Raw genomic sequence first — 24,995 nt, 5'->3', positions numbered from 1 at the left:
ACACACAGAGAGAAGAAGGATCCAGCCTGCTCCATCTTTTGAAGAGCCTACAATTTGGGATTGGCTGGCCTATTTGATTGATGGAGCACTACAGATAAATAAATCCATGCTTGTCCTTTTTAAAGAATATCCCAGTAACGCAGGGTTTCTCAGCCAGGGTTCCGTGACACCCTTGGGTTCCACAAGAGGTAGCTAGGGGTTCCCTGGAAGATCACAATTTATTTAAAAAAATATTTCAAATTTGGGCAACTTCACATTAAAGAGGTAAGTTTCATTCTTTATTGTTTAGTTTAAGAACACTGTTAGTACATATATACAGGCCTACACATGAAACAAATGTAGTAATTTTGTAAATTCTGGGCTATATTTGAGGCTGAATGTGCAGCGATTCCCTGAGGCCTGAAAGGTATTTCAAGGGTTTCTCCAGGGTCAAAAAGTTGAGAAAGGCTGCTGTGAAGTGAGAGAAAATAGTTACTCTTTGAAAACTTAAAGTGGGCTACTGTCTGCAACCTGTTGACGACTTGAGCAGATAATGTTTAGGAATTCGGGAATCCTTTGGATTTTTCCCAATTATTTAGATTAAATTAATATAAGAAGTATATTATTATTGGCAGGAGTATACTTTTTTACTCTTTATTTTGGTTTTTTATTCATCATAATCTGAGCAGGTAAACACTATTCCCATCTGAGATTTTAGATATCAATCCTGTATGCCAAAAAGTTATGCCACACTCAAAAAATAGCCCACCCTCCTCTATTCAGTGAGATATCTTTCTCCTTAATTATGCTCTTTTTCTATTTCAGGAAGGAAGAAGATGGTCAATGTCACTTCTGAAATAACTGTCCAAACAGTGAAATATAGTATGTTATGCACCTGAATTTTGGCCTTATCATAGTGATGTTTCGCCTAATACTTTGGTCTTTGTTTCACTTTGCTTCTAAAGCATTCAGAAACTGATCTGACTGGTATTAAAAGATGTGTGACCTAAAAAAATAATAAAATACAATACCTATTTAGTTTAAATTTGTAGATGTTGTCACATTGATAAACAGTCACTTTCAAGACATACACATTTAGATAAAGATAAAATTTTAGGAGTTTAAAATACATTGTGCTTCCTTCCAACACCCTGATTTCCTCCCTTGGGATTTTTCTTTTCTTTATCTCTTTCCTTTCTTATCTCATCCACACATTAGGACTGATTTTGGAAATGCTAGATGTCATCTGAGCTATGGCAGAGAAATCACTGACAATTTTGCCATGATGGAGTCTAGCAATATGTCCAGAGTGACTGAATTTATCCTACTGGGGATTCCTTTTCTGTATGACCTTCACCAAGTCTTCTTTGTGGTGGGTTTATTCATGTACCTTGTAACCATCCTGGGGAATGGATTCATCCTCATCATTGTAGCAATTGAGCCAAGGCTTCAGATACCCATGTACATCTTCCTGAGCAACCTGGCTTTCCTGGAGATCTGCTATACCACAACTGTTGTACCCAAATTGCTACAGACACTTATTCAAACAAAGACCACCATTGGTTTCCACCGCTGCCTGGCCCAAGGATTTTTCCATTTCTGCTTTGGCAGTACCGAGCTCTTCATCCTCACAGCTATGGCCTTTGACCGCTATCTGGCCATCTGCAAGCCCCTTCAGTATCCCATCATTATGTCCAAGCATGTGTGCATTCAAATGTCTTTGGCCACTTGGTATGCTGCATTTGTGGTTATCTTTTTTCATTATTTTATTGTTTGGACATTGCCATTCTGTGGGTCTAATATTATTGACCATTTCTTCTGTGATATTGGTCCTCTTCTGAACCTTGCCTGTGCTGATACCCATCTCATTGAATCTCTCAGACTGTTGACAGCCTTTTTAGTTGTTATTATGACCTTGCTCCTCATGATTGTGTCCTACATTTTCATCATTGTCACCATCCTGCGCATTCCCTCTGCTGTAGGGCGGAGGAAGGCCTTTTCCACCTGCACATCTCACCTGGTGGTAGTGTCCATATTATACAGTGCTCTTGCCTTCATGTACGTGAGGCCCAACATCCAGTCCTCATCCCGCTTGACAAGGACTGTGGCAGTCCTCAACACCACCCTTACCCCAATGCTGAATCCTTTCATATACACAATCCGGAATGCCGAGGTCAAAAAGGCTGTCCAGAATGTAATCCATAAAAGGAAAGGAACCTTAAAGTGAGACAGTGAAGGGAAAAATAGTTCCAGGACACTCATATGTTCTATCAATGAGGTAAAATTTAGAGCACTGAGGCCTGGATGCCATTTTAAGTGGATAGATGCAGTCAGAATTCATTTGGCAGTTTCAGACTTAAAAAGACCATGAGATTAAATACTTTACAATATAGATGCACAAGGTTTACAAATCCTGTACATCTTAGTAACATTTGTTGTGGTTCTTTTGCTTGCAATCATAATTTATAGTTGAAGTTAACTTTTTTTAAAAGGAAAGTGTGCTTTTTTCTGCATTTGTTGGAATGTATATCCCATCTTTCTTTTTGAGTGGCACTCCAAAACTAAATCAATTAAATTAAAGGGGGAAAAAATCACTCTATTCAAGCATTTTTATAAGGCAACAAAAATGTCCAGAACAATCAGCAAAGCTCAGATCAAACGGTAATATGACTTTGACATGCTTGTCTTTTATCTAGACAGCAGCCCTTAAAAAGGAAGGGCTCCTAAAGTGAGAAACTGAGACAAGGCAACAGTTTTTTTATGCTGTGCTTGGCAGCATCAAGGCTTATTCTAGAACCAAAGTTCCAAAAAGTTATAGCTGAAATGTAATTTTGAACTTGATGAAAGGAGGAATTATAAACTATGCTGGAAGCAATCAAGTCATCTTCATGGATTGGATTAAATAGATTTAATTTTGGTCTTGGTTCTGCTATCTTCCCTTTTCTAGAAAGTATCACTCAGGCACATCATATATAAATGCTATATTTTCACTTGCAGTTCTAATAGATGAAGGAACGTTAATACAAAAAAAAAATAATAAGAAAGGTTTCAATTTATTTCACTCTCCCAAAGTTTGCTTCTGTTTTGTTTTAAGACCTGTCATTAAGAACTTTGGGGGAAAAATAGAGATTCCTACAGCAAACATAGGTAAACATTTTTGGGTATAAACTGAGGTGATGAATATATCAACTGTGACTAAATTTATCCTGCTGGGTATACCCTTTCTACACAAGCTCCATGAATTCTTCCTTGTTGTGGGTTAAAAATCCTCTGGAGTTGGGTGGCCAATACATTTAAATAAATAATGGATGATGGTGGTGGTGGTGGTGGTGGTGATGATGTACCTTGCAACCATCCTGGGGAATCGATTCATCCTCATCATTGTGGCAACTGAGCCAAGACTTTAGATACTAACATACATTTCCCTGAGCACCCTTGTTTTCCTGGAGATCTGCTGTTGTACCCAGATTGTTGCAGACACTTGTACAAACTCAGACCACCATTTGTTTCTCTGCCTGCCTTCCTCAACAATTTTTTTCACTTTGTCTTTGGCAGTAGAGAACTCTTCATCCTCACAACAATGGCTTTTGACCACCATTTGGACCTCTGCAAACTCCTTCAATACCTAAACATGAAAGTCTATTTCCAAAAAAAGAGAAAACACTATTCTAGGTATGCAAGACTTGACTTGACTTGACTAGGCATACCCAAGATTTTCAAAAAATACTGTAGCATTAGATATGGTTGCTACTGCATGTGTTGCAATTGTGATAGTACCATTTAGGAAGACTAGCCAAGTAATGGTATGATGTTTTTAAGCAATGGTCATTTTTTATTTGTCATGCATTCCTGGGAGTAGGGAGATTTTTTTTAAAAAAAGAATGTATATAGGAGTAGTATTAGCAAATATATCAAGATTGATTCTGCCACAGTAGTGGCATAGAATGTAGCATTTTGATGTCCTCAGAACCAACATCTGCATGCACCAAACACAGTGTGTGGTTTGTCTTTCTCTACATTGCATGTAATTGGCCATTCCTTAATTCCAGTTAATCTCAGGATTCGCACCATGTTTCTGGATGGCCTCCTGTAGCTTACTGGTAGATCAGAAGAGTCAGTCTGCTTTCTCGTCAGCGACAAACATTGTAGTCTTCTGGTTTGTTTATGAGATGTAAGCTGTCATGAGATTCTTGGTTTTCTCATACAAACATGCATACCAACCCATCACAAAGTTAATTTTTGAGATAAACAACATCATGAAGAGGGGGGAAACCTAAACATAGTAATTCAAACTCATTAAAGGCTTTTGGTAAGAACAGGAAAAAGAAAAAAATGGCTAGATTGCATCAACCTCATTCATCATTCTTCTCCATCCCATTGTATCCTAGCTAGTCATCCTAGCTTTCATGATGTCCATATAAGGCTTAGATATTGCCTTTTGTTCTTTAGGCTTGTCACTAATTTCTTCTGAGGATTGCATCAGCTCCATCCAACCACTTCATTCTGTCTTTCTTTAGTCTCAATGCATTCACTCTTTCCTCACATATTTCGTTTGCAGTTCAATCATCATCCATTCTCTCAGTCAAGACCAAACCACCACAATATACTTCACTTGTACCAGTTGCTCACTTTTCCGTTCAGACCATCTTTATTTAATTCCCATTCATTCTTGATTCAGGCTCTGGGAAGCTGTATTAATCTCAACCCTCTGTTATGTACCAGTGTATGCCAAGTTCTTTATAGAATTTTCCTTCCTTCCTTCCTTCCTTCCTTCCTTCCTTCCTTCCTTCCTTCCTTCCTTCCCAAGTCACACTTGAAAGGTTTGGTGGCCCAGCGTTACACCTGAAAGCAAAAGCTTCTAATTAGTCTGTTCATCCCAATCACCAATCTGTACTTCTCCATTTGACCATGAATTTTTCAGATGACCCATTTCCATTATTTGAAAGTTGTTCTTTTAAAACATCTGTACATGAATTACTAATTGGCATGAAGGAACCTTTTACATAACTTGCAGTATCCCTGAGGAACTGTAAGAAGATCACATGAGGGGGGAAAAAAATATTCCAGCTATTCACTCTTACTAAACAGAGTTATATGTAGAGCCTTTCTTTGTTAATATGGTCTCCGGAACATGTTAGAAGGTGACTAAGAAGGTAAGAACAAAGATTCCATATTTGATAAGGGCTGTAATTGTTGTTCACAATCATGGTTATTTTCTGTGACTCTTACCAATATCTAAAATACTGATGATTCTGAGAAAAGTTCAACTTTTTCTCTGCTTGAGGGGGTAATCTTTACATGTAGAAAGTTAAATGCTAAGAGAGTATTCATATACAGATAGAGGATGGATGGATGGATGGATGGATGGATGGATAGATGATAGATTGATAGATAGAGATAGGCCTATAGATGATATTTAGATATTGTAGAATGTAGGTGATTCTCTTAAAATGACCGTGTTGTCATGAGGAGTTTGTAAGCTGGGGTGAACATCTTAAAAGGTAGGAAAAATCTTTTGCACTTCTCTTTTGAAGTTCAGCATGAATCTGGGCACTTGAAAGGTAACAGATCTGAGAGGCATCAGGAAAGATCACCTAATTACTTATCTGATTTATGTTCCAGAAACTCAAAGCATATATTTGATGTGCTGTGAGTCAAGGGAAGCAAGTACAACATTCAGAGCCCCAAAAGATGATCCAGACCGCCTTGTCATTTTATACTCCTAGCACAGCACATCCCTTTGAATTCATCTTCCCCTCTGCTTCTTTGATCACTTTCTCCTCTCCTCTCACCCTCTGCTCCTTCTCCATTTCTGGCAACTGCTAGATGAGACCAAGATGTTTGCTATTAGAAGCTAGGTTTAACAGCTAATTTACTAGGAACTTCCAATGACCCTGATGTCTAGTCCCAACACAGAGGCTGTTTGATGGTAGAGCTGACCATTAAACCTCCTGTGCTCTTGTGACAGTAGGCCCTCCCAAGTCTTTAGACCCTTTGAATATACACATGTTTTCTTAAGGGACAGGGTGAAGATGTTATGACTTTTCCCCACAATGATATTGCAAACATTTATCATTTGGCACATACAGCAAATCGCATAAGCATGGGGACTGGAGAATTTGATTTCCATTTTCTTTGATGTGATTGCTACCCACACAAGATGGAGACAGCTGCAGAGATTTGCAACAGATTCAATGAAAGGCATGGTGTTGGTAAAAGTGCCTGATTATTTAGATAAAATTAAGATACAACTTATATTAAGTTTTTACATCTTATTTTGGCAATTGAAAGATAATAATCTGATGTTGTTATGGAATCAAATGCAGGACCCAAAGCAAATAATCAAGGTTGAACTGCAGTATTTATTAAATAGTGCATACTGGGGGGATCATACCTCTTTTTGCAGAAAAAAGAAATGCACGGATATTTATACATGATGCAGGCATACATACATATTCATAAGCAATAGATTGCAATTTACTTTCTGCCTTACTTGTCTACTCAAAAGGAAGCCATTGTCTTAGTGGGAAGAAGAGAGGGAGCAAACTTCATGAACACAGAGATTCATGGGTTGCTATAGGAATGTCCTGATAAAAGTTAGCAAAAGCTGCAGAAGCTGGTGTGAGAGAGCTTCCAAGGTTGTTGCCATATTCCTTGATGTTTAAAGGGGACCATTCATCTGGAAACTTATTTTTATCACATTGTAAAAACTATTCCCATATGAAATTTCAGACATTAATCCTGTGTACCAAAAAGTTATGCAACAGTCAAAAAATGCCCTCCTTTATTCAACCAGGTATTTTTCTCCTTACATATTTTCTTCTTACATTTTTATTACAGGAAAGAAGAAGATGGCCAATGTAACTTTGGTCACTGAGTTTATTCTTGTGGGATTTCCACAATTACATGAACTGATGATGGTGTTTTATTCCGTAGTTCTACTGATGTATCTTCTATCACTTCTGGGGAACAGCTTAATCATCACTGTGGTTCTCATGGAACCCATGCTCCACACACCAATGTACTTCTTCCTCCTCAACTTCTCCATTGCTGAGATCTGCTCCACATCAGCAGAAGTCCCCCAAATGCTGACCAATATCATCCTGGGCAAAAATACCATCTGCTTTGCATGTTGCATGGCACAGTTTTTCACTGTCTTTGCAATGGGAGCTGTTGAATTCCTTATGCTCTCTATCATGTCTTTTGATCGCTATGTGGCCATTTGTAAACCTTTACTCTATAAAACAGTCATGACCCATCAATTCAGTCTTCACTTAGCTTTGTTGGCTTGGACTGGTGGGTTCCTAATTGTCTTTTCTCAGGCAGTAGTCATATGGACATTCCCTTATTGTGGAGACAACTTCATTGACCACTTCTTTTGTGATGTGGGACCTCTTCTGAAATTGGCTTGTGCTGATACAACTCTGATAGAGCTAATTGGTCTCATCTATGGTGCCACTATCATGTGGGGATCCTTTGGTCTTTCCCTGATATCATACATGTACATTATAGTTGCTATAATTCGGATCTCTTCTGCCACAGGGCGTTCCAAAGCCTTTTTCACCTGTGCCTCCCACCTCTCTGTTCTAATCATCTTTTACACAGCTGACATGTTTATGTACTTGAGGCCTTCAACCCATGGTGACACCCAACTCAATAAAGTGATATCTCTTGTGCGCACAAGTTTTATTCCAATGTTAAACCCTTTCATCTACACAATCCGGAACAGTGAATTCAAGAGAGCTCTAGGGAAAACACTGAGATGGAGGTGGGTTATCTAGGATTTAGAAATTCTTTTCTTTTTTTAAAGTAACCAAGAAGGTGATTTATTGTGGCTTTATACAACTATTAGTATTAATCTGTAAACAACAAGACAGATATAATGTACAATTAATTTCCTGAGAAGATAGTGTAAATCTCATTCAAAACAAAAATCAAAGCAAAGCAAAGCAAAACAACATGAAACAAAACAAAACAAAACAAAAACTTGGGGTCTGCTAAGGGTATCTGCAGAATGGGTCAAAGAAACCAGGAAGCAACTGAATCCATATGATTAAACCCCCTGCTCCTCTTTAAGAGTGTTACATGTGTGAAATGGGTAGAAAAAGGGTGAGGCTTTGATCATATAGTCATGGGATCCCTGTTCTTTGAGCCCTTCCACTGATGTCCCTGAGAGCACCTTTTAGAAGTCTGAAATCTTCAGTTTCATCTTAACATTTACACCTGCAACTGAAGAGGACACCCTGATTCTCTACTTATTTTCTTTGTTTTTCAACAGCATGACATCTGGGTTAGGTAAAGATATAGATTGTTGATCAAACTATAGGCTGCAACATCCTTGACACCCTGAAAGATATTTAGGAACTGTGCCTTTTTCTCTGGGTTTTGTTGCATCACCACATGAATAGGCAATACATTGTATATGAGAAATATCTCTAAAGAGTTCCTTAAGAATGAGAATCACACAGACTCTTTCACTGAAGCACAAAGTGTTTATTACAGTACTGGTGGCAGCAGAAGCTAACCTCAAAAGGGGCAAGGATGCAACCCATCTATACAACATTATGCAAATAAGAACACAGGTGTAATTGGATACAATAGCAAAGTCTTTGGCTGGTGTGGCAGCATATGTGTTTCAATCAATGATGGATAATGCTGTACTGAGGGTTATACATCAGATACAATGGTTCATTCAGAGACCTCCATGGAAGAAATGATGAACTGAAGACAGCTCTGGTAAAAGCAGAGTCAAGAACTGTGGTAGAATGAAGAGCTGGTGAGTAGACCGACTGTTTGGAATTCCCCCCCAGTCAAGGAGAGCACTTGAGATCACCCACAAGTGCTCCGTGCAGTAGCTCCTTGCAAGGAGACTGCACACAGAGTTCTCCAGCAGGTTTAGAGCTCTGCAGATGAGGAAATAGCCATATTTTTGCTCAAATCTCAGTCGGCGCCTTCAAAAGGACATTGGGTTCACGTATTTCCTTTTCTAATCATTTTTGGAAATGGCTTGTTAACTGCTTTTCAGTTATTAGGAACCTTTGGATCAAAAAGTTTTACAGCGCTGAGTAAAATTCCTTCAATCCTCAGTGAATGAATTTTTAAATACAAGTTTAAGGACTTAGAAAAAAATTCTTTTGGAATAAACAGCAAAAGGGTGATTCGAACTTTGATTGTGGAAAGTTACAAATGGACTAAGGGTCCAATTGTATTTGAAATAAGGTTTTGGAATTAATTATAAGAATCCTTCCCATGGGAAAATGCTTTTTTTTTTTAATTCTCTTAAAAAAAAAACATGATAGCATGAGACCTTCAAGGTTGGGCACTAGAAGGAACAAGAAGAAACTAAAGATTGCAATTAAAGGAGAACTCTTAAATTTTACTTACTAATACAGAGTGGAGGAAAATATTTTATCATTGGACATGTTGTTGTTGTTTATTCGTTTAGTCGCTTCCGACTCTTCGTGACTTCATGGACCAGCCCACGCCAGAGCTTCCTGTCGGTCGTCAACATCCCCAGCTCCCCCAGGGACGAGTCCGTCACCTCTAGAATATCATCCATCCATCTTGCCCTTGGTCGGCCCCTCTTCCTTTTGCCTTCCACTCTCCCTAGCATCAGCATCTTCTCCAGGGTGTCCTGTCTTCTCATTATGTGGCCAAAGTATTTCAGTTTTGCCTTTAATATCATTCCCTCAAGTGAGCAGTCTGGCTTTATTTCCTGGAGGATGGACTGGTTTGATCTTCTTGCAGTCCAAGGCACTCTCAGAATTTTCCTCCAACACCACAGTTCAAAAGCATCGATCTTCCTTCGCTCAGCCTTCCTTATGGTCCAGCTCTCGCAGCCATATGTTACTACAGGGAACACCATTGCTTTAACTATGCGGGCCTTTGTTGTCAGTGTGATGTCTCTGCTCTTAACTATTTTATCGAGATTTGTCATTGCTCTTCTCCCAAGGATTAAGCGTCTTCTGATTTCCTGACTGCAGTCAGCATCTGCAGTAATCTTTGCACCTAGGAATACAAAGTCTTTCACTGCTTCTACATTTTCTCCCTCTATTTGCCAGTTATCAATCAAGCTGGTTGCCATAATCTTGGTTTTTTTGAGGTTTAGCTGCAAGCCAGCTTTTGCACTTTCTTCTTTCACCTTCATCATAAGGCTCCTCAGTTCCTCTTCACTTTCAGCCATCAAAGTGGTATCATCTGCATATCTGAGATTGTTAATGTTTCTTCCAGAGATTTTAACTCCAGCCTTGGATTCCTCAAGACCAGCTTGTCGCATGATGTGTTCTGCATACAAGTTGAATAGGTAGGGTGAGAGTATACAGCCCTGCCGTACTCCTTTCCCAATCTTAAACCAGTCCGTTGTTCCGTGGTCTGTTCTTACTGTTGCTACTTGGTCGTTATACAGATTCTTCAGGAGGCATACAAGATGACTTGGTATCCCCATACCACTAAGAACTTGCCACAATTTGTTATGGTCCACACAGTCAAAGGCTTTAGAATAGTCAATAAAACAGAAATAGATGTTTTTCTGAAACTCCCTGGCTTTTTCCATTATCCAGCGGATATTGGCAATTTGGTCTCTAGTTCCTCTGCCTTTTCTAAACCCAGCCTGTACATCTGGCAATTCTCGCTCCATGAACTGCTGAAGTCTACCTTGCAGGATCTTGAGCATTACCTTACTGGCATGTGAAATGAGTGCCACTGTTCGATAGTTTGAACATTCTTTAGTGTTTCCCTTTTTTGGTATGGGGATATAAGTTGATTTTTTCCAATCTGATGGCCATTCTTGTGTTTTCCAAATTTGCTGGCATATAGCATGCATTACCTTGACAGCATCATCTTGCAAGATTTTGAACAGTTCAGCTGGGATGCCGTCTTCTCCTGTTGCCTTGTTATTAGCAATGCTTCTTAAGGCCCACTCAACCTCACTCTTCAGGATGTCTGGCTCTAGCTCACGGACCACACCGTCAAAGCTATCCCCGATATTGTTATCCTTCCTATACAGGTCTTCTGTATATTCTTGCCACCTTTTCTTGATCTCTTCTTCTTCTGTTAGGTCCTTGCCATCTTTGTTTTTGATCATACCCATTTTTGCCTGGAATTTACCTCCAATGTTTCTAATTTTCTGGAAGAGGTCTCTTGTCCTTCCTATTCTATTGTCTTCTTCCACTTCCGCGCATTGCTTGTTTAAAAATAATTCCTTATCTCTTCTGGCTAACCTCTGGAATTTTGCATTTAATTGGGCATATCTCCCCCTATCGCTGTTGCCTTTTGCTTTCCTTCTTTCTTGGGCTACTTCTAGTGTCTCAGCAGACAGCCATTTTGCCTTCTTGGTTTTCTCTTTCTTTGGGATGTATTTTGTTGCCGCCTCCTGAACAATGCTGCCAACTTCTGTCCAGAGTTCTTCCGGGACCCTATCTACTAAGTCCAGTCCCTTAAATCTATTCTTCACCTCCACTGCATATTCCTGAGGAATATTCGTGAGCTCATATCTAGCTGATCTGTGGGTCTTCCCTAATCTCTTTAGTCTGATCCTAAATTGTGCAAGAAGAAGTTCATGGTCTGAACTACAGTCAGCTCCAGGCCTTGTTTTTACCGACTGTACAGATGTCCGCCACCTTTGGCTGCAAAGGATGTAATCAATCTGATTTTGGTGTTGTCCATCTGGTGAAGTCCATGTGTAAAGCCGTCTCTTAGGTTGTTGGAAGAGAGTGTTTGTTATGCAGAGTGAATTGTCTTGGCAAAATTCTATCAGCCTATGTCCTGCTTCGTTTTGTTCTCCCAGGCCATACTTACCTGTAATTCGAGGTGTCATTTGACTGCCCACCTTAGCATTCCAGTCTCCTGTGATGAAAATAACATCTCTTTTAGGCGTGTTGTCCAGTAGGTGCTGCAGATCCTCATAGAACTGCTCTACTTCAGCTTCTTCAGCATTTGTGGTTGGGGCGTATATTTGGATCACTGTGATGTTAGATGGCTTGCCCTGAATTCGAATTGAGATCATTCTGTCATTTTTTGGGTTGTATCCAAGCACTGCTTTAGCCACTTTACTATTAATTATGAAGGCTACTCCATTTCTTCTGTGGTCCTCTTGTCCACAGTAGTAGATCTGGTGGTCATTTGATGTGAAGTGGCCCATTCCAGTCCATTTCAGTTCACTGACGCCCAGAATGTCTATCTTTAATCTTGACATCTCACCAATAACTACATCCAATTTGCCCTGGCTCATAGATCTTACATTCCAGATTCCAATGGTGTGTTGATCCTTAGAACATCGGATTCGCCGTTCACCACCAGCACCGTCGGCCGCTAACCGTCCTTTCGGCTTTGAGCTAGCTGCGTCATCACAACTGGGGCTAGTTGAGCTCATCCTCTGTTCCTCCCCAGTAGCATTTTGACCATCTTCCGACCTGGGGGTCTCATCTTCCGATGGTATACTGACATATCTCTGGTTGTACTGATCCATTTAGTTTTCACGGCAAGAATACTGGGGTGGGTTGCCATTACCTTCCCCAGGGATCGCATTTAGTCTGACCTCTCTGTCATGACCTTCCCGTCTTGGGTGGCCCTTCACGGTTTAGCTCATGGCATCATTGAGGTGCTCAAGCTCCAGCACCACAACAAGGTAACGATCCTTTGCGGAGATCATTGGACATACTGAAGGATATTTTTGAACAATGGATCCAGAAGTTAATTTTAAGAGTGCCTGCCTTTATAAATAGACTGTGTTTAAAAGATGTTATGGAAGAACAGATTTTAATCGACAAGTTTGAGCCTGATCTGAAAGTGCATTTAAAAATGACAGGCTACAAGAATGATACGGAAAAAGATGCTTCAATGGATATACAAATGAAACCACCTGATATCTTAATAATTAAAAGGGACATTTAAGTAACAAACCAAAATAATGATTTGGATAGCTTTCCTATATTGGATTTACAAAATAGATAGTTAAAGGTTTGAAGAATTTTGTGGGAAGGGAAGGGACAAAGAAAAAATGAAAAGAAATCAAATTCTAGGACATTATTTGAAGGGACTAAAAATTGAGATTCTAAAAAGTAAAAGGAAGGAATACAAAGTTTATTTGGTTTATTTGATCCAGGTTAAAATAGATATGTTGTTATCTCTGGTAACCCTTAATGGACTTTTGCCGATCAAGACTGAACGATGTGTTAAAGATTTGTTTATAGACATCTGGAAAGAAGAGATCATTTGTTGTACTTTAAGAGAAGGTGATATGTTGCAAAAATTGTTTATACTTGTTGTGATGAATGGGGAAGTCATTTCTTCATATATTTCTTTTCTTTTTCTTTATTATATTCTTATTTTTCTTTCTTTTCTATTTTTCTTTCTATTTTTTTCTTTTCTGCACTTTCTATTTTTAAAATTATTTTATATATTTCAGTTTGTATTAGTAGTTATCTTTTTAATTGTAATTTTTAATAAAATTACTATATATAAAAAAGATACATTGGTTTATTCAGTTGACTACTGTGACACCATGGTATGGATGGACAATTCCACTGATCTCCACTAGACCCCTTATCCGTATAATTTTAAAAAAGGTCCGTTTAACTCCAAGCAAAGAAAATGCAATGCTGTTGTGATCCCCCAAACCACCAGTGTCCAGACATTCTTCAAATTATTTTTGAAATTTATGCATTTGGTATTTAAGCCATACTCCAGGAAATAAAGCCAGACTGCTCACTTGAGGGAATGACATTAAAGGCAAAACTGAAATACTTTGGCCACATAATGAGAAGACAGGACACCCTGGAGAAGATGCTGATGCTAGGGAGAGTGGAGGGCAAAAGGAAGAGGGGCTGACCAAGGGCAAGGTGGATGGATGATATCCTAGAGGTGACGGACTCGTCCCTGGGGGAGCTGGGGGTGTTGACAACAGACAGGAAGCTCTGGCGTGGGCTGGTCCATGAAGTCACGAAGAGTCGGAAGTGACTGAACGAATAAACAACAAAATTTAAGCCAACCCAACAGATGTCTTTACAGATGTAAAATGGGTAATTGTGAGTTATGAAAGTGTTTGCCAGGTAAGTGTAACCTCTGCTCTCTTAAGCATACTGAATCTGTACCATAAAATATTGGCAGGAAAATAATTAAATTTTCTCAGAGCATTTTTGTCTTTGTTCCTGTCACAGGCATAAGCACAGGAGCTCTAGGATGTGAGTGACCCCATAATTTATGCACAATTTATTTTTGCAGAATCCATGCTGATAGATTTCCTGGAAGTAGCCTATCAACCAAATTAAAGCATTCCATAATAGGCCTTTTATGAATCAAATTCAGTGATAAATTATTTGGAGAACAGAACATGTAAAGAAAGTCATTATTTATATTTTTAATAATTTAAAGGTTTATTTTTCTATGAGAACGTACATTATTTTTCCTTGAAAACAACTGAACAAAGTTTGGTTAGAGTACAGAGAGGGAAATACTAATTCTAAAAGGACTTCTTGGAGGTTAATTGGTTTTCTTAACGTGGCATGGGAAGATCTGTAAAGCCTTCAGAGGCCATCTAAGATACCCCTGAGATTTTGAATAAGAAAGTTACAAGGAAAAAAAAATGTACTTAGTCTTAATGAAGAGAATCCCTATCTACATTATTTCAACTAAATGGTATCTCAGAATAAGTGTGAATTCTGCTAAGAAGGTATGTCCCTTGACTTCACTTTGAATGCAATGAGAAACCCATGTGGCATGAATGGTCTATCGTGCTAGTCCTGGATATTCCTTAAGCCAACTGCTGACATTCCAGTTGGGGTTCAAATAGGCTGGCATTGGGGCTGGGCTGGTACTCAGTTTAGACTATGGCCACCACAAGACCTCCCCGGTTGTCCCTCTCTTATCCTTCCCATCCATACAGAGAAGACAAAGCATCTCTGGCTGGGTGGCTGGCTTCTCTGCCTGACTTCCATTTTCAGCTATTGTTCCTTCCTCACTAGACTCTTTCCTCTGCTTTCCCAGAAGCTTGCATATCTGGATTATTTCTCACATTCTTTTTCACATTATCCCCTTTGACACCAACATAGACCCTTTCTAGTTTTTTGTTTTTTCTCCCAGCTTCATGCTTGAGCCAGCCCAGGAAAAAGTGTCTGCTAGGACAGTGCCTAGCTGCTTAGGGAGGGGTGCTGGTGCCAGCAATCAAGCCAATCAAAGCTGGAGTTTCTACTAGAACAGAAGAAAGCATCAAGACAATCCACTCTGAAGGGCTTAAGACAAGTTGGACAACAGCAGAACTGAATTGAACATGGAGAACACAGGTGCAAGGGGCATTTGCAATGGGCTGGGAGTGGGAAGGAGAGAAGGAAATCATCAGTGGTGACTGGTTCATACTGGCAATTGGCCAACCAGAAAGCAAGGATATTCTCTGAATGTGGGAGATAACTTTTAGAGCTTGACTAAGGGAAACCATCATTGTGGAGGTCTGAGGCACCAAGCACATATCAGCTGCATTTACTACCAACCCTATAAGATGCCCCTTATAGGTGAGCTGCTTAAAGTGCCCTTATAATAAAATGTTTGCAGCCAGCTGAATTGACTGACAGGGGGAGGAACCAGACAGGAACTAGCATCCCAATAACCCCCTATCTCAAAGACAGTATAGCTAGTGTGCTGACTCAGTAGGAAGGGTTAAATAAGAAGAATGTGACCCAGAGGGGTTTATGAAAAACATTGCAATGTAATGCTGTGACTTACACTGTGTCTGCTCTTTTCCATAGTGGGCCAAAGGGATATTAACTGTGGTTCTGCTTTCGATCAGGGCTGTTCAGCAAGCTGCCAATGCTTTGCCAAAAGTCTAGCGTACACTGTAGTTGTTTGCTTGCTTGTTAAATTTACGTTGTATCTCCAAAGTGATTTGGTTTATTTCAGTGAGCCAGGTTTTAGCCATGACAGTTTGGTGCCATAACTCAAATTGGGAGGATGAGAGGGGAAGCAGTCAATCACCTGCAGAGTGCTCCTGACACTTTGCAGGCTTGTGTTTTCTGCTGCTTCCATTTTCCTATCTGATCCTGAACCCATTTTGTTTGAATATACTGTACACTTGGGGGAATTTTAATTTAGCCAGAGAATTTTTTGTCTGGGTTTAGCCCTGCTAGGTGTGGGCCAGTAGGGCACAGCACAGGCAGGTCAAGGAGTGCTTGCAAGGTCGGAGTTCCAGTTGAATGCACCATGACAGTCTCTGCAAGTGCCAGCCCAGTGCCAGGACAGACAGACCCAGGTTTAAAATTCCATGTGGGTGAGTTGAGATAAAGTCTGGATTGTTGCCAGCTGACTCTGCAAGGACAGAAGTAATGGGCAGCTTCAGGTCTGTGTGACCATATGTAACCAATTGAGAAACTTATGTGTTTGTCTTTGCTAATCTCTCTCCCTATTGAATGATTTGATTGAATGTCAAATCATGCCTGGATACCAGAGCTAGGCATCTCTTTCTCCCAGCCACCTTCATAGGCCAAGGTAGGGACTTTGGTCCCAGTGACCTCAGTGTGTTGAAAAGCAAAGGGAAGGAAGCCCTTGATTCCTGTGTCCTTACAGGGCTGCAAGATTTATAAGCAGGGAATTTTCTTGAGGAAGACTGACAACCTTATAAACTTCCTCACCACTGATACGTGATATTGTCAGCCATGATGTCGGTAGGATTAAGGCACCAGGATTTTTGGTGTGAAAGCATTTGCTGTGCATATTTGTATGTGCATTTGTCAAGGGAAGTGGGTGATGTGCTGGTTGCTTCACTTTATTCTCAGCTGCAGGTTGTTTGTGTGTGTATAAAAAGCCAGGTGGAAAATCTGCTTTGAGCTGGGATGAGGAAGTTGAAAGCAATGTGGGTCTGTCCCTGTGAAAGCTGAATCTCTGCAGTAAAAAGGGAAGGCTTAGAATGCATGGCACTGGCCACCTGTACTTCCAACCTTTCAGGCATGCTTGTTATTTGACTTGATGAGATTTGTGTAAGCTGAGTGTACATTAGAGGCATGTTAGGAGGTAAAGTGAGGGGGAGGGGGATGGAAAACCATTGCCCTAAAAAAAAGGAAGCCTAAGCCATTGGCTCCTAAAAAGGATGATGGGCATGTGGTGTTTGGTGCTTAGGGAAATGTGTTGCCTAACATGGGGGAATGCCCTGTAAGGGCTAGTGTTGAAAGAGTGAATAGATCGAAAGGATAAGGTGATAGGAAAATGGTCAAGAGGTCTGCATCCATGAATTAATTGGTTGCAAGCTTTCTCACCCAGCTTTGAAGCCTTTCTACTAACTTGGGTGCCAAGCTGAAAAGCAGGGCAGGTCCTGCACTCTGCCAAAATGTGTGTCTCATGAATAAGTGGCTGGCTGCTGTCTCTCCAGAAAAGCTTCAGCTGTGAGTGTTCAGAAAGAGAGGAGATCCTACAAGGACAGCCATCTGTTGCTGGCATCTGGTTTCATGATCCATTTTTCCTTTCCTTAACCCCAAGCCAAGGCTCTTTTCATGACCCGGATGCCCCCTTCTGTATCTCCACTTCAGCCTTTTCTGTTGTTTCTCCAGTTTGCCTACTCTCCTTGTGCTTCATCTGCTGCAATTACTTCAGCCAAACTCAAGTCTCTCCCCAGACTGTGCAAGGTTTGTCTACACCATGCCTACCTCTAGCACAGTTGAAGACCAGGACAAGAAGGGGAGGAGGATGGAATACCGATGGAAGATGGAGTGCTTCCAAAGAAAACCAATGGGAGCTGAATGCACCCCAAGACATTTACAAGACCATGGCAGACTGTGCTTTATAGCTTCCTGAGACTTGTTGCTTTGCAAGTCTCATGCCCATTGAATTCAATCCTTTGAGTTTGCACCATGATCTCACCGAGTTTCTACTTCTACACATGCAAACAGTGTGAGATTGGGATTTGTCCTTGTGCTTTTGGGACTGCAAAATTGGATTTTATTGAATCGCCTTTATCTAGAAGCTACAACAAGTAGGAAGTGATAAATAAAAAGGTCACCCAGGGGGGTTTACCGAAGACATTCCAATGCCATGCTGTAATTCACACCATGTCTGCCTTTTCCTTTGTCTTGTCTTTGAACTATAGTTGGCCAAAAGGATATTAGTGGTGGTTTTGCTTTTGTTCAGAGCTGCTCAGCAAGCTGCCAAAGCATTCCTGGGACCTCAAAGTACACTGTAGTTGTTTGCAGGTTTAATAAATTAATGTTGCATCTTCAAAGTGATTTGTTCTACTTAAGTGAGCCAGTTTTGGGCTGCAGCATCATATATGGCTGTTTGTACATGTTGGTCAATAAGCAATTTATCAGTGTATTTAATGCTAGGAGGAAATGCTGATTTTGCCTTTATTCCAGATCAAGTATTCTAGGTGCAAATAATTTATATTTAATGAAAGAAAAAAAAATGTGATGCTTTTAAGGTAACAGGGCTATAAACATTTCTAGGATTTGTTATGGATTTATCTGAAAGTGAAGAAAGTGAATCCGATGAAGTTGGGTTTGAGTAGAAGTTCTGCCATAAGTTGTTGTTCTTCCTTCTTTTAATAATATAATTAGTCACCTAGAACATGAAAATAGTCTGTCCAATCCTGTGGACCTCAGAAACATGTTCTAGGTTCATATGAATGTTATGATCTCCATATTATGGACCAGAGGGAAGATTCTGAGCCCAGCTGCTGGTAGAATACTATCTAAAGGTCTTTTAGATATTTTATCAAGGATCAATGAGATCAAACTCAGTGTTGTTGACAATGACCAACGTTACTCCTCTCAGATTTCAAGTGAGGGGTCTTGCCTCCCTAACATGAGATTTCAGGAAATGAATCCAAGATTGTTGGCATCCAAAAGCATCTATCCTTTCTCCATGGGCCTTTCCAAATGAATGAGGAATCAAAAGTTTGCAAAGTCTTTGTATCCGTAAGAGATTTCACTGCTTCCAAATTACTATTATGTGGCATTTCTCCTCTACCGGTATTTTAGCTGTAAACAGCACAATTCTTACCTTGAACTAAAAGATCAAATAGGACTAAAAGTATGGACTTTCCAGAGGTACAAAATATGGGGAAAAAAATATTTTGTAGTAGAATAAAAGAGAAATTATTGCAAATTACAAATGCCTCCTGCCCTAAAATATCCCTCATCGCTCCCCCAAATCTTTTTGTTTGTTTGTTTTCCCTGCATTAATGTAAATTAATTCATAGTGCACGTCTGCGCATGTATGGGTGAGTGGATGTATGGATAGATAGTACATTTTCTAATCACTTGGGAGGGCACCTGATACTATTACACATCACAAAGAAGTCATAAAACTTTTGTTCATAAATTTCAATTCTCTCTTTCCATTAAAAAAAGTGAACATGGTCATCTATCCTCCAAAGATACATAACTAAAAAAGGGAGATTTTGTCACTTTTGTTTTTTCCCACATTACATTTCAGAGACAATAAAAAAAACCCTAAAATGAGTCAAGGTAACGTGCAGTACTTTGGTGGTGGTGGGGGATACTGGTAACATTTTATGGGAAAAATAATTTATGGCCTCCCTCCATGTCCCAAATCTAATAGCTACAGATTCTCTCAGAGTGGTGGTGGCATTTCTGAATCCACTAATCAATGAATGGTTGTGTGAGGGGAAAAAATTAAGCAGTTCAGAAACCCTGCACAGTAATTTTTTCCTGCCATTCCTTGGGAATTTGTGCAAACTAAAGTTTGCTCATATCCCACTATGTACCTTGTTTCTTCTTTACACCACAAACAATAATGTTTCCATAAATTATTGTATCATTTTAGAAAAGAAGAAGGCAATGTCAAATGCTACAAGTTTCAATGAGTTTATTCTTCTGGGATTTTCTGAATTTCATGACCTGGACCTGGGATTTTACACTCTCCTGCTTCTGATGTACCTTCTGTCACTTATGGGACACTCCTTAATAATCATAGTTGTTTCCATGGAACCCAGGCTCCATACTCCAATGTACTTCTTCCTCCTCAACTTCTCCATGGCTGAGATTTGTTCCACAGCAGCAGAGATACCAAAGATGCTGGTCAATAGCTTCTCTGGCAAAGTCACCATCTGCTTCGCATGCTGCATGGCCCAGGGTTTCGTGGTCTTCACAATGGGAGCTGTGGAGTTCATCACCCTCACCGTCATGTCTTTCGACCGCTACGTAGCCATCTGCAAGCCTTTACATTATCAAACCATTATGACTAGTGGACTCTGTCTCAATCTGTCCTTGCTGGCTTGGATTGGTGGGTTTGGGATAATATTTCCTCAGTCAGTAGTGGTGTGGACGTACCCTTATTGTGGGCGCAATATCATTGATCACTTCTTTTGTGACGTTGGTCCAGTTTTGCAGTTGGCTTGTGCTGATACAAGTGTGATTGAGCTAATAGGTTTCCTTTATGGTGCCACTATAATGTGGGGATCCTTTGGGTTTTCATTGATTTCATACGTGTGCATTATAAACACCATAGTTCAGATCCCTTCTGCCACTGGGCGGTCCAAAGCCTTCTTCACCTGTGCCTCCCATCTCACTGTTGTAACCATCTTCTACACAGCAGATATGCTTATGTACTTGAGGCCTTCAACCCATGGTGACACCAAAATCAATAAAGCCATATCTCTTGTGCGCACAAGCTTTATACCCATGTTAAACCCTTTCATCTACACAATCCGGAACAATGAATTCAAGTCAGCTCTATGGAAAGCAGTAACAAAAAAGAAGATGAGTTTCTAACATGGTACATAACTTTAAGAATCTAGAGTTCTCTATGACTTCTCACTCTGAAAGAGAACTGGTAAAGTAGTTTATGCTCCTCACCACCTCTCTCTGGTGGAATATCATTCAATGGTTGCACATCCGTCTCAGCAACCATGAGATTGCATATGAAACTATTAATTCTTTATGAACCTTTTTGTGACTCTTGAGACTTTTTTTTCCCATTTGATAATGTCTAGCTTGGAATATACATGCATGAAGAAGGCTCAATATTTTACACATGTTTCATGCATGTTGAAGTTTATTGACATCCATGCCTGAACTGCAATTGGAGAGAGGGCTGTTATTGTTTAATGAAAGAAATATAGAAAGCTCTGTTTGGTTTAAAGTGTGGAAGAAATTTTAAAAGATAAAAAACACTAAGAATTCTAGCCTGAATTCAATTACTTTTTTCTGTTTATCATAGAATAGCCGAATGTGAAAGGTCACATTCAGTGTCTGACATCAAGAGAATGCATGTCTGCAAGAATGAGGAACTCTGAGAAAATTATTCTGTTCTATCCACTTTTGATTAGGATGTGTCAAGGAAGACTGAACAGTTCCCTTCATCTTTCATACGATCACTGCCTTCCGTGCAAATTACCTCAGTGTCTGGAAAACAACATGAACTTTGTGCTTGAAAGGATTTGAAGGGATTTTTTTTTCCTTCCATCTTCTGGCATAACTTGGATGAGAGCCACCAGATTTAAAATGGCAGTATTTAAGTAGCTTAAGGCATTGACTTTGTGATGAATTTGACCACATTGTAACTAGCAAAATAAAGTCCAAACACTGATAGTTTGCTTTTCCATGTGGAATTGGGAGGGGCACAATCTTGCTCTTTTGCCAAGACACGAAAATGGCTTCAGGTGGCCCTACTGGTGGTGATGTCTGTATTTCTTCAAGTTCTGTTTTGTGTTCTTCCATAGCCTTGGCTCAGCACCAACCCAGTTCCCCAGATCATCTCCCAGGAAGTCCCTAACTGATTAGTTCACTTCCATTCCCACATGACAATATATGGCTCAGTTTGGGATCTTATAATAATTGGTTGTTGCCAGAATTTTCTTTTAGGAAAAGTTATTGTCACATAGGTTCACTAATGAACTGTGCTCTGAAATAATGTTATGGTCCTCTGTCTTTCAATCTTGCTAGTCTGCTGTAACTCTGCTTGGTTTCTCCATCACCATCAGCAACTAATCTTCCCCATGGAGGAAATTCTCCTGTAGAAGATTTAATCTTTCAGGTTTCCTAGGTATGTTACGGCCAAATGATATGCCAGGTTATTTGAAAGCGTTCTAGAAAGGAACAGAGATGAGTAGCTTGTCCATTTTTCTAACAATGTTGCAAAGTTTTATTATACATATATTGTATACAGGAGTATATGTCATATTAAAGCTGTCCAGGTCAGCTGAGTTTTAGGGTAGCTCTCATTTGAATCCATCTGCACCCAAAGATCTCATTTATTTTGGGAGGGAAGGTGGAATTCAACACCTATCTAGTTCACACCATGCCCATTGCAATTATATTGACATTTAACATATAGAAGCACAATCTGCCTGAAACGGTTAACAGCTGGACTTTAAGGGGAGATATTGCCCACTTGCTCTTAGAAATCTTTAGAAATTTAGGAGGAAGATCTGAAAGAGGAAGGTGAGCTTGTAAAAGTGAATATACATCCATGCTCCCCGGCCTTATTAAGAATGACTATGGATATATTTCTAAGCTCTTCACCCAAACCTACTAATCAGCCCTTTTTAGCTCTTTCTGCTCAAAGTATGAAAATCCCCAAAATAATTTTGATTTGTTCTGAGGGAGGAGCAGCTTTTTCCAACCCCCATTTGTACTTTTTAACAGTTGTAGATAAAAAGAGTTAAGAGATTAGACTGAGATCAATTCCAGTTCCTACAAGAATGGAAGCTGACTAATGGAGTTGGAGAGATATGCCCCCTTTGAAGAGTCCAACTTGAAAGGCTTGTAGTTGTGGAAAACATGAACTGCCTAAATTCCTGCAGGAAAGGCAGAGTATAAATCTAATTAATACTACGACTATGGCTGTGAGAACTACTGTTATTAGTAGGATTACTTCTAATCTCCCCTCCACCCTCAAGAAATGTTGTGGAAACTGTAAAACATCATACATGGGGGCATGTCATAAAATAACATCTCTCTCTCTCCTCCGAGAACTTAAGGGAAAGTGGACAGTGTATAACATTCTGAGAGCTTCTAGATATCCCTTCCCACTGAGTGTCAAGCCCTGGATAGCTCCTAAGCCTAATGCGTTGTATATGGTCATCTAAAACTGTGCAGTCAATTCCCAGTAGAGAATCTGAACCCCATGAATCCATCTTCCTGCTCTCCTGGAAGGTGACCTCCTGTGGTCAATGTAAATGAAATGTTTTATGATATATATATATATATATATATATATATATATATATATATATATATACATACATACATACATACATACATACATACATACATACACATACATACACACACACACACATACCTACACATACATACATACATACATACTGTAAATATAATATATATTTTTTTTTCTTTACTAGAAGGAGGGGATATATGAAGTAGCAATAATGTATTCATTGCTGGTAGAACAAATAAAATTATAAAAGCTGAAATAAAATTCCATTTCTGAAAATAGAATCATAGAATAGAATAGAATCATGCTGGCACCCGAGAACTGTAGAATGCCTATCGAAGTAGTCACAAGCGTGCTGCTTGATAATCTTTTGAAGAGACATGTAGAGACATGAATCTTTTGAAGAGACATGCTCAGTAGAGACATGTTTTTATTTCCCACATTCTCCAGTATATCAGTAGATTCCAGGGAAACCAAATTTCTGGAAGGCAGAGCTCACTAGAGATTATCAATGGATGGTGCTAGATACCTGAAAGAACATCTCAATATTATTTTTGTAAGAGGCTAATTACTGTACAGTATATGATTAAACAGGAAAAAAAGGGGAGGAGAAAAGAGGAATGAACAAATTTCACATCCACCTTAAACTTACTGAATGCTATCTCAGAATGGTGTGGATGGTGCTAAGAAGATATGTTTCTTGGCTTTGTTGTGAGTTTTGTGTGGCACTGAGCCTGAGTGATATTTTTTAGAGCCGGACTAAGTGAAGAGGTCATCTATATGTTTATGTCTTTTGGGGAAAAAAACAAACAAACAAACAGTGCTTCCTCTACATATTTGATGCTGGAAGGACGCTCAAATTTTGTCTCCTTGCAAATGATGTATTCTACATTAAAATGGTTTATTTTTAATGAGAGAACACTCTGATGTTATTCAGGTATTTAGGATAATATTGTGGTATGGATTTGTTGGAAAGTTAATGAAACAAATATGATGAAACTGGGTTTAAGTAGAGAGTCTTTATCCATGCCTCCATGTTCTCCCTTCTTTTAGATAATGCAATCATGACTTGAGTTTCTCTGAGAAAGTGAATGTAACTGTTTTGAACCAACTGGTTTGGGGCTGTAATCATGTGGTCCTCAGGTAGTTATCTCCATGTTCAGAGGTTAATTTAGATTTTCTCCTTAGAAGGGGACAGATGCTCCTAAAGGGAGGAGATTGAACCTCCCTGTCCCAGTGGTTTGTGGGTGGTTACCCACACTTGCTTCATAAAGAAGAGACGATGTCCAACTCAGTTTTGTTGGAAACAACATGCAGTAGTTATCCCAGATTTTAAGTACAGAACCTTACCAAACCTTACTGGAGATTATAGGAGATAGACCCAAGACCTTTGGTATCCGAAGCATCTCTTCTTCCTCTGTGTATAACCCTTCCGGCAAATTGTTATTCTGTACCGTGGGGTCTTAGCTATCCTGTCTCTGCTATTGACCTTTTATCATTAATCTGAATAATTTTCATCTTAAACCACATACTCAAATAGTGATAAAAGCAAACACCAATGTGTTATCTGAATTTGTTTAGTAGGGATGGGGGAGAAATTAGTTCAGTTCCTATGAAACCTGCAAATGGTTTCCTCAAATTACCCCTTATCATTTTCCTATATCCTATAAAAGTTTTATTTATCATTATCCATATGATTTAGAGAAAAACAATGTTAATAGGTCCTTATGAAAACATGATCCAGGTGGTTTTCTTCCGCTCTCTAGTCCCCAAATTCAGTGGATACAGGCTGTCTCAGAATGATGACATTTCCAAATGTCAGCCAATTAATGAAACTTTCGTGGGTTGGAACAGGGAGCAGACACTTAAACAGCTCAGACATACTGCTGAATATTATGCAA

General features: G+C 39.6%; 3 protein-coding genes across 3 annotated transcripts; all 3 read left to right on the top strand.

Annotated features, from left to right (window-relative positions):
- Positions 1–1,264: 1,264 nt before the first annotated feature.
- Positions 1,265–2,206, top strand: LOC134497105 (olfactory receptor 6X1-like). Its single transcript, XM_063302817.1, has one exon. The coding sequence runs from the start codon at positions 1,265–1,267 to the stop codon at positions 2,204–2,206; it is 942 nt and encodes a 313-aa protein (XP_063158887.1).
- Positions 2,207–6,830: 4,624 nt separating this feature from the next.
- LOC134497104 (olfactory receptor 6X1-like) lies at positions 6,831–7,760 on the top strand. Its single transcript, XM_063302816.1, has one exon. The coding sequence runs from the start codon at positions 6,831–6,833 to the stop codon at positions 7,758–7,760; it is 930 nt and encodes a 309-aa protein (XP_063158886.1).
- An 11,994-nt stretch (positions 7,761–19,754) lies between these two features.
- On the top strand, positions 19,755–20,687 carry LOC134497103 (olfactory receptor 6X1-like). The gene has a single exon (XM_063302815.1). The coding sequence runs from the start codon at positions 19,755–19,757 to the stop codon at positions 20,685–20,687; it is 933 nt and encodes a 310-aa protein (XP_063158885.1).
- Positions 20,688–24,995: the final 4,308 nt, after the last annotated feature.

This window comes from Candoia aspera, chromosome 4 (genome assembly GCF_035149785.1).
Source record: "Candoia aspera isolate rCanAsp1 chromosome 4, rCanAsp1.hap2, whole genome shotgun sequence".
In the NCBI taxonomy this organism is placed as follows: Eukaryota; Metazoa; Chordata; class Lepidosauria; order Squamata; family Boidae; genus Candoia; species Candoia aspera.
The sequence above is the reverse complement of the archived record's forward strand: the minus strand, read 5'-3'. Positions and strand labels throughout refer to the sequence as shown.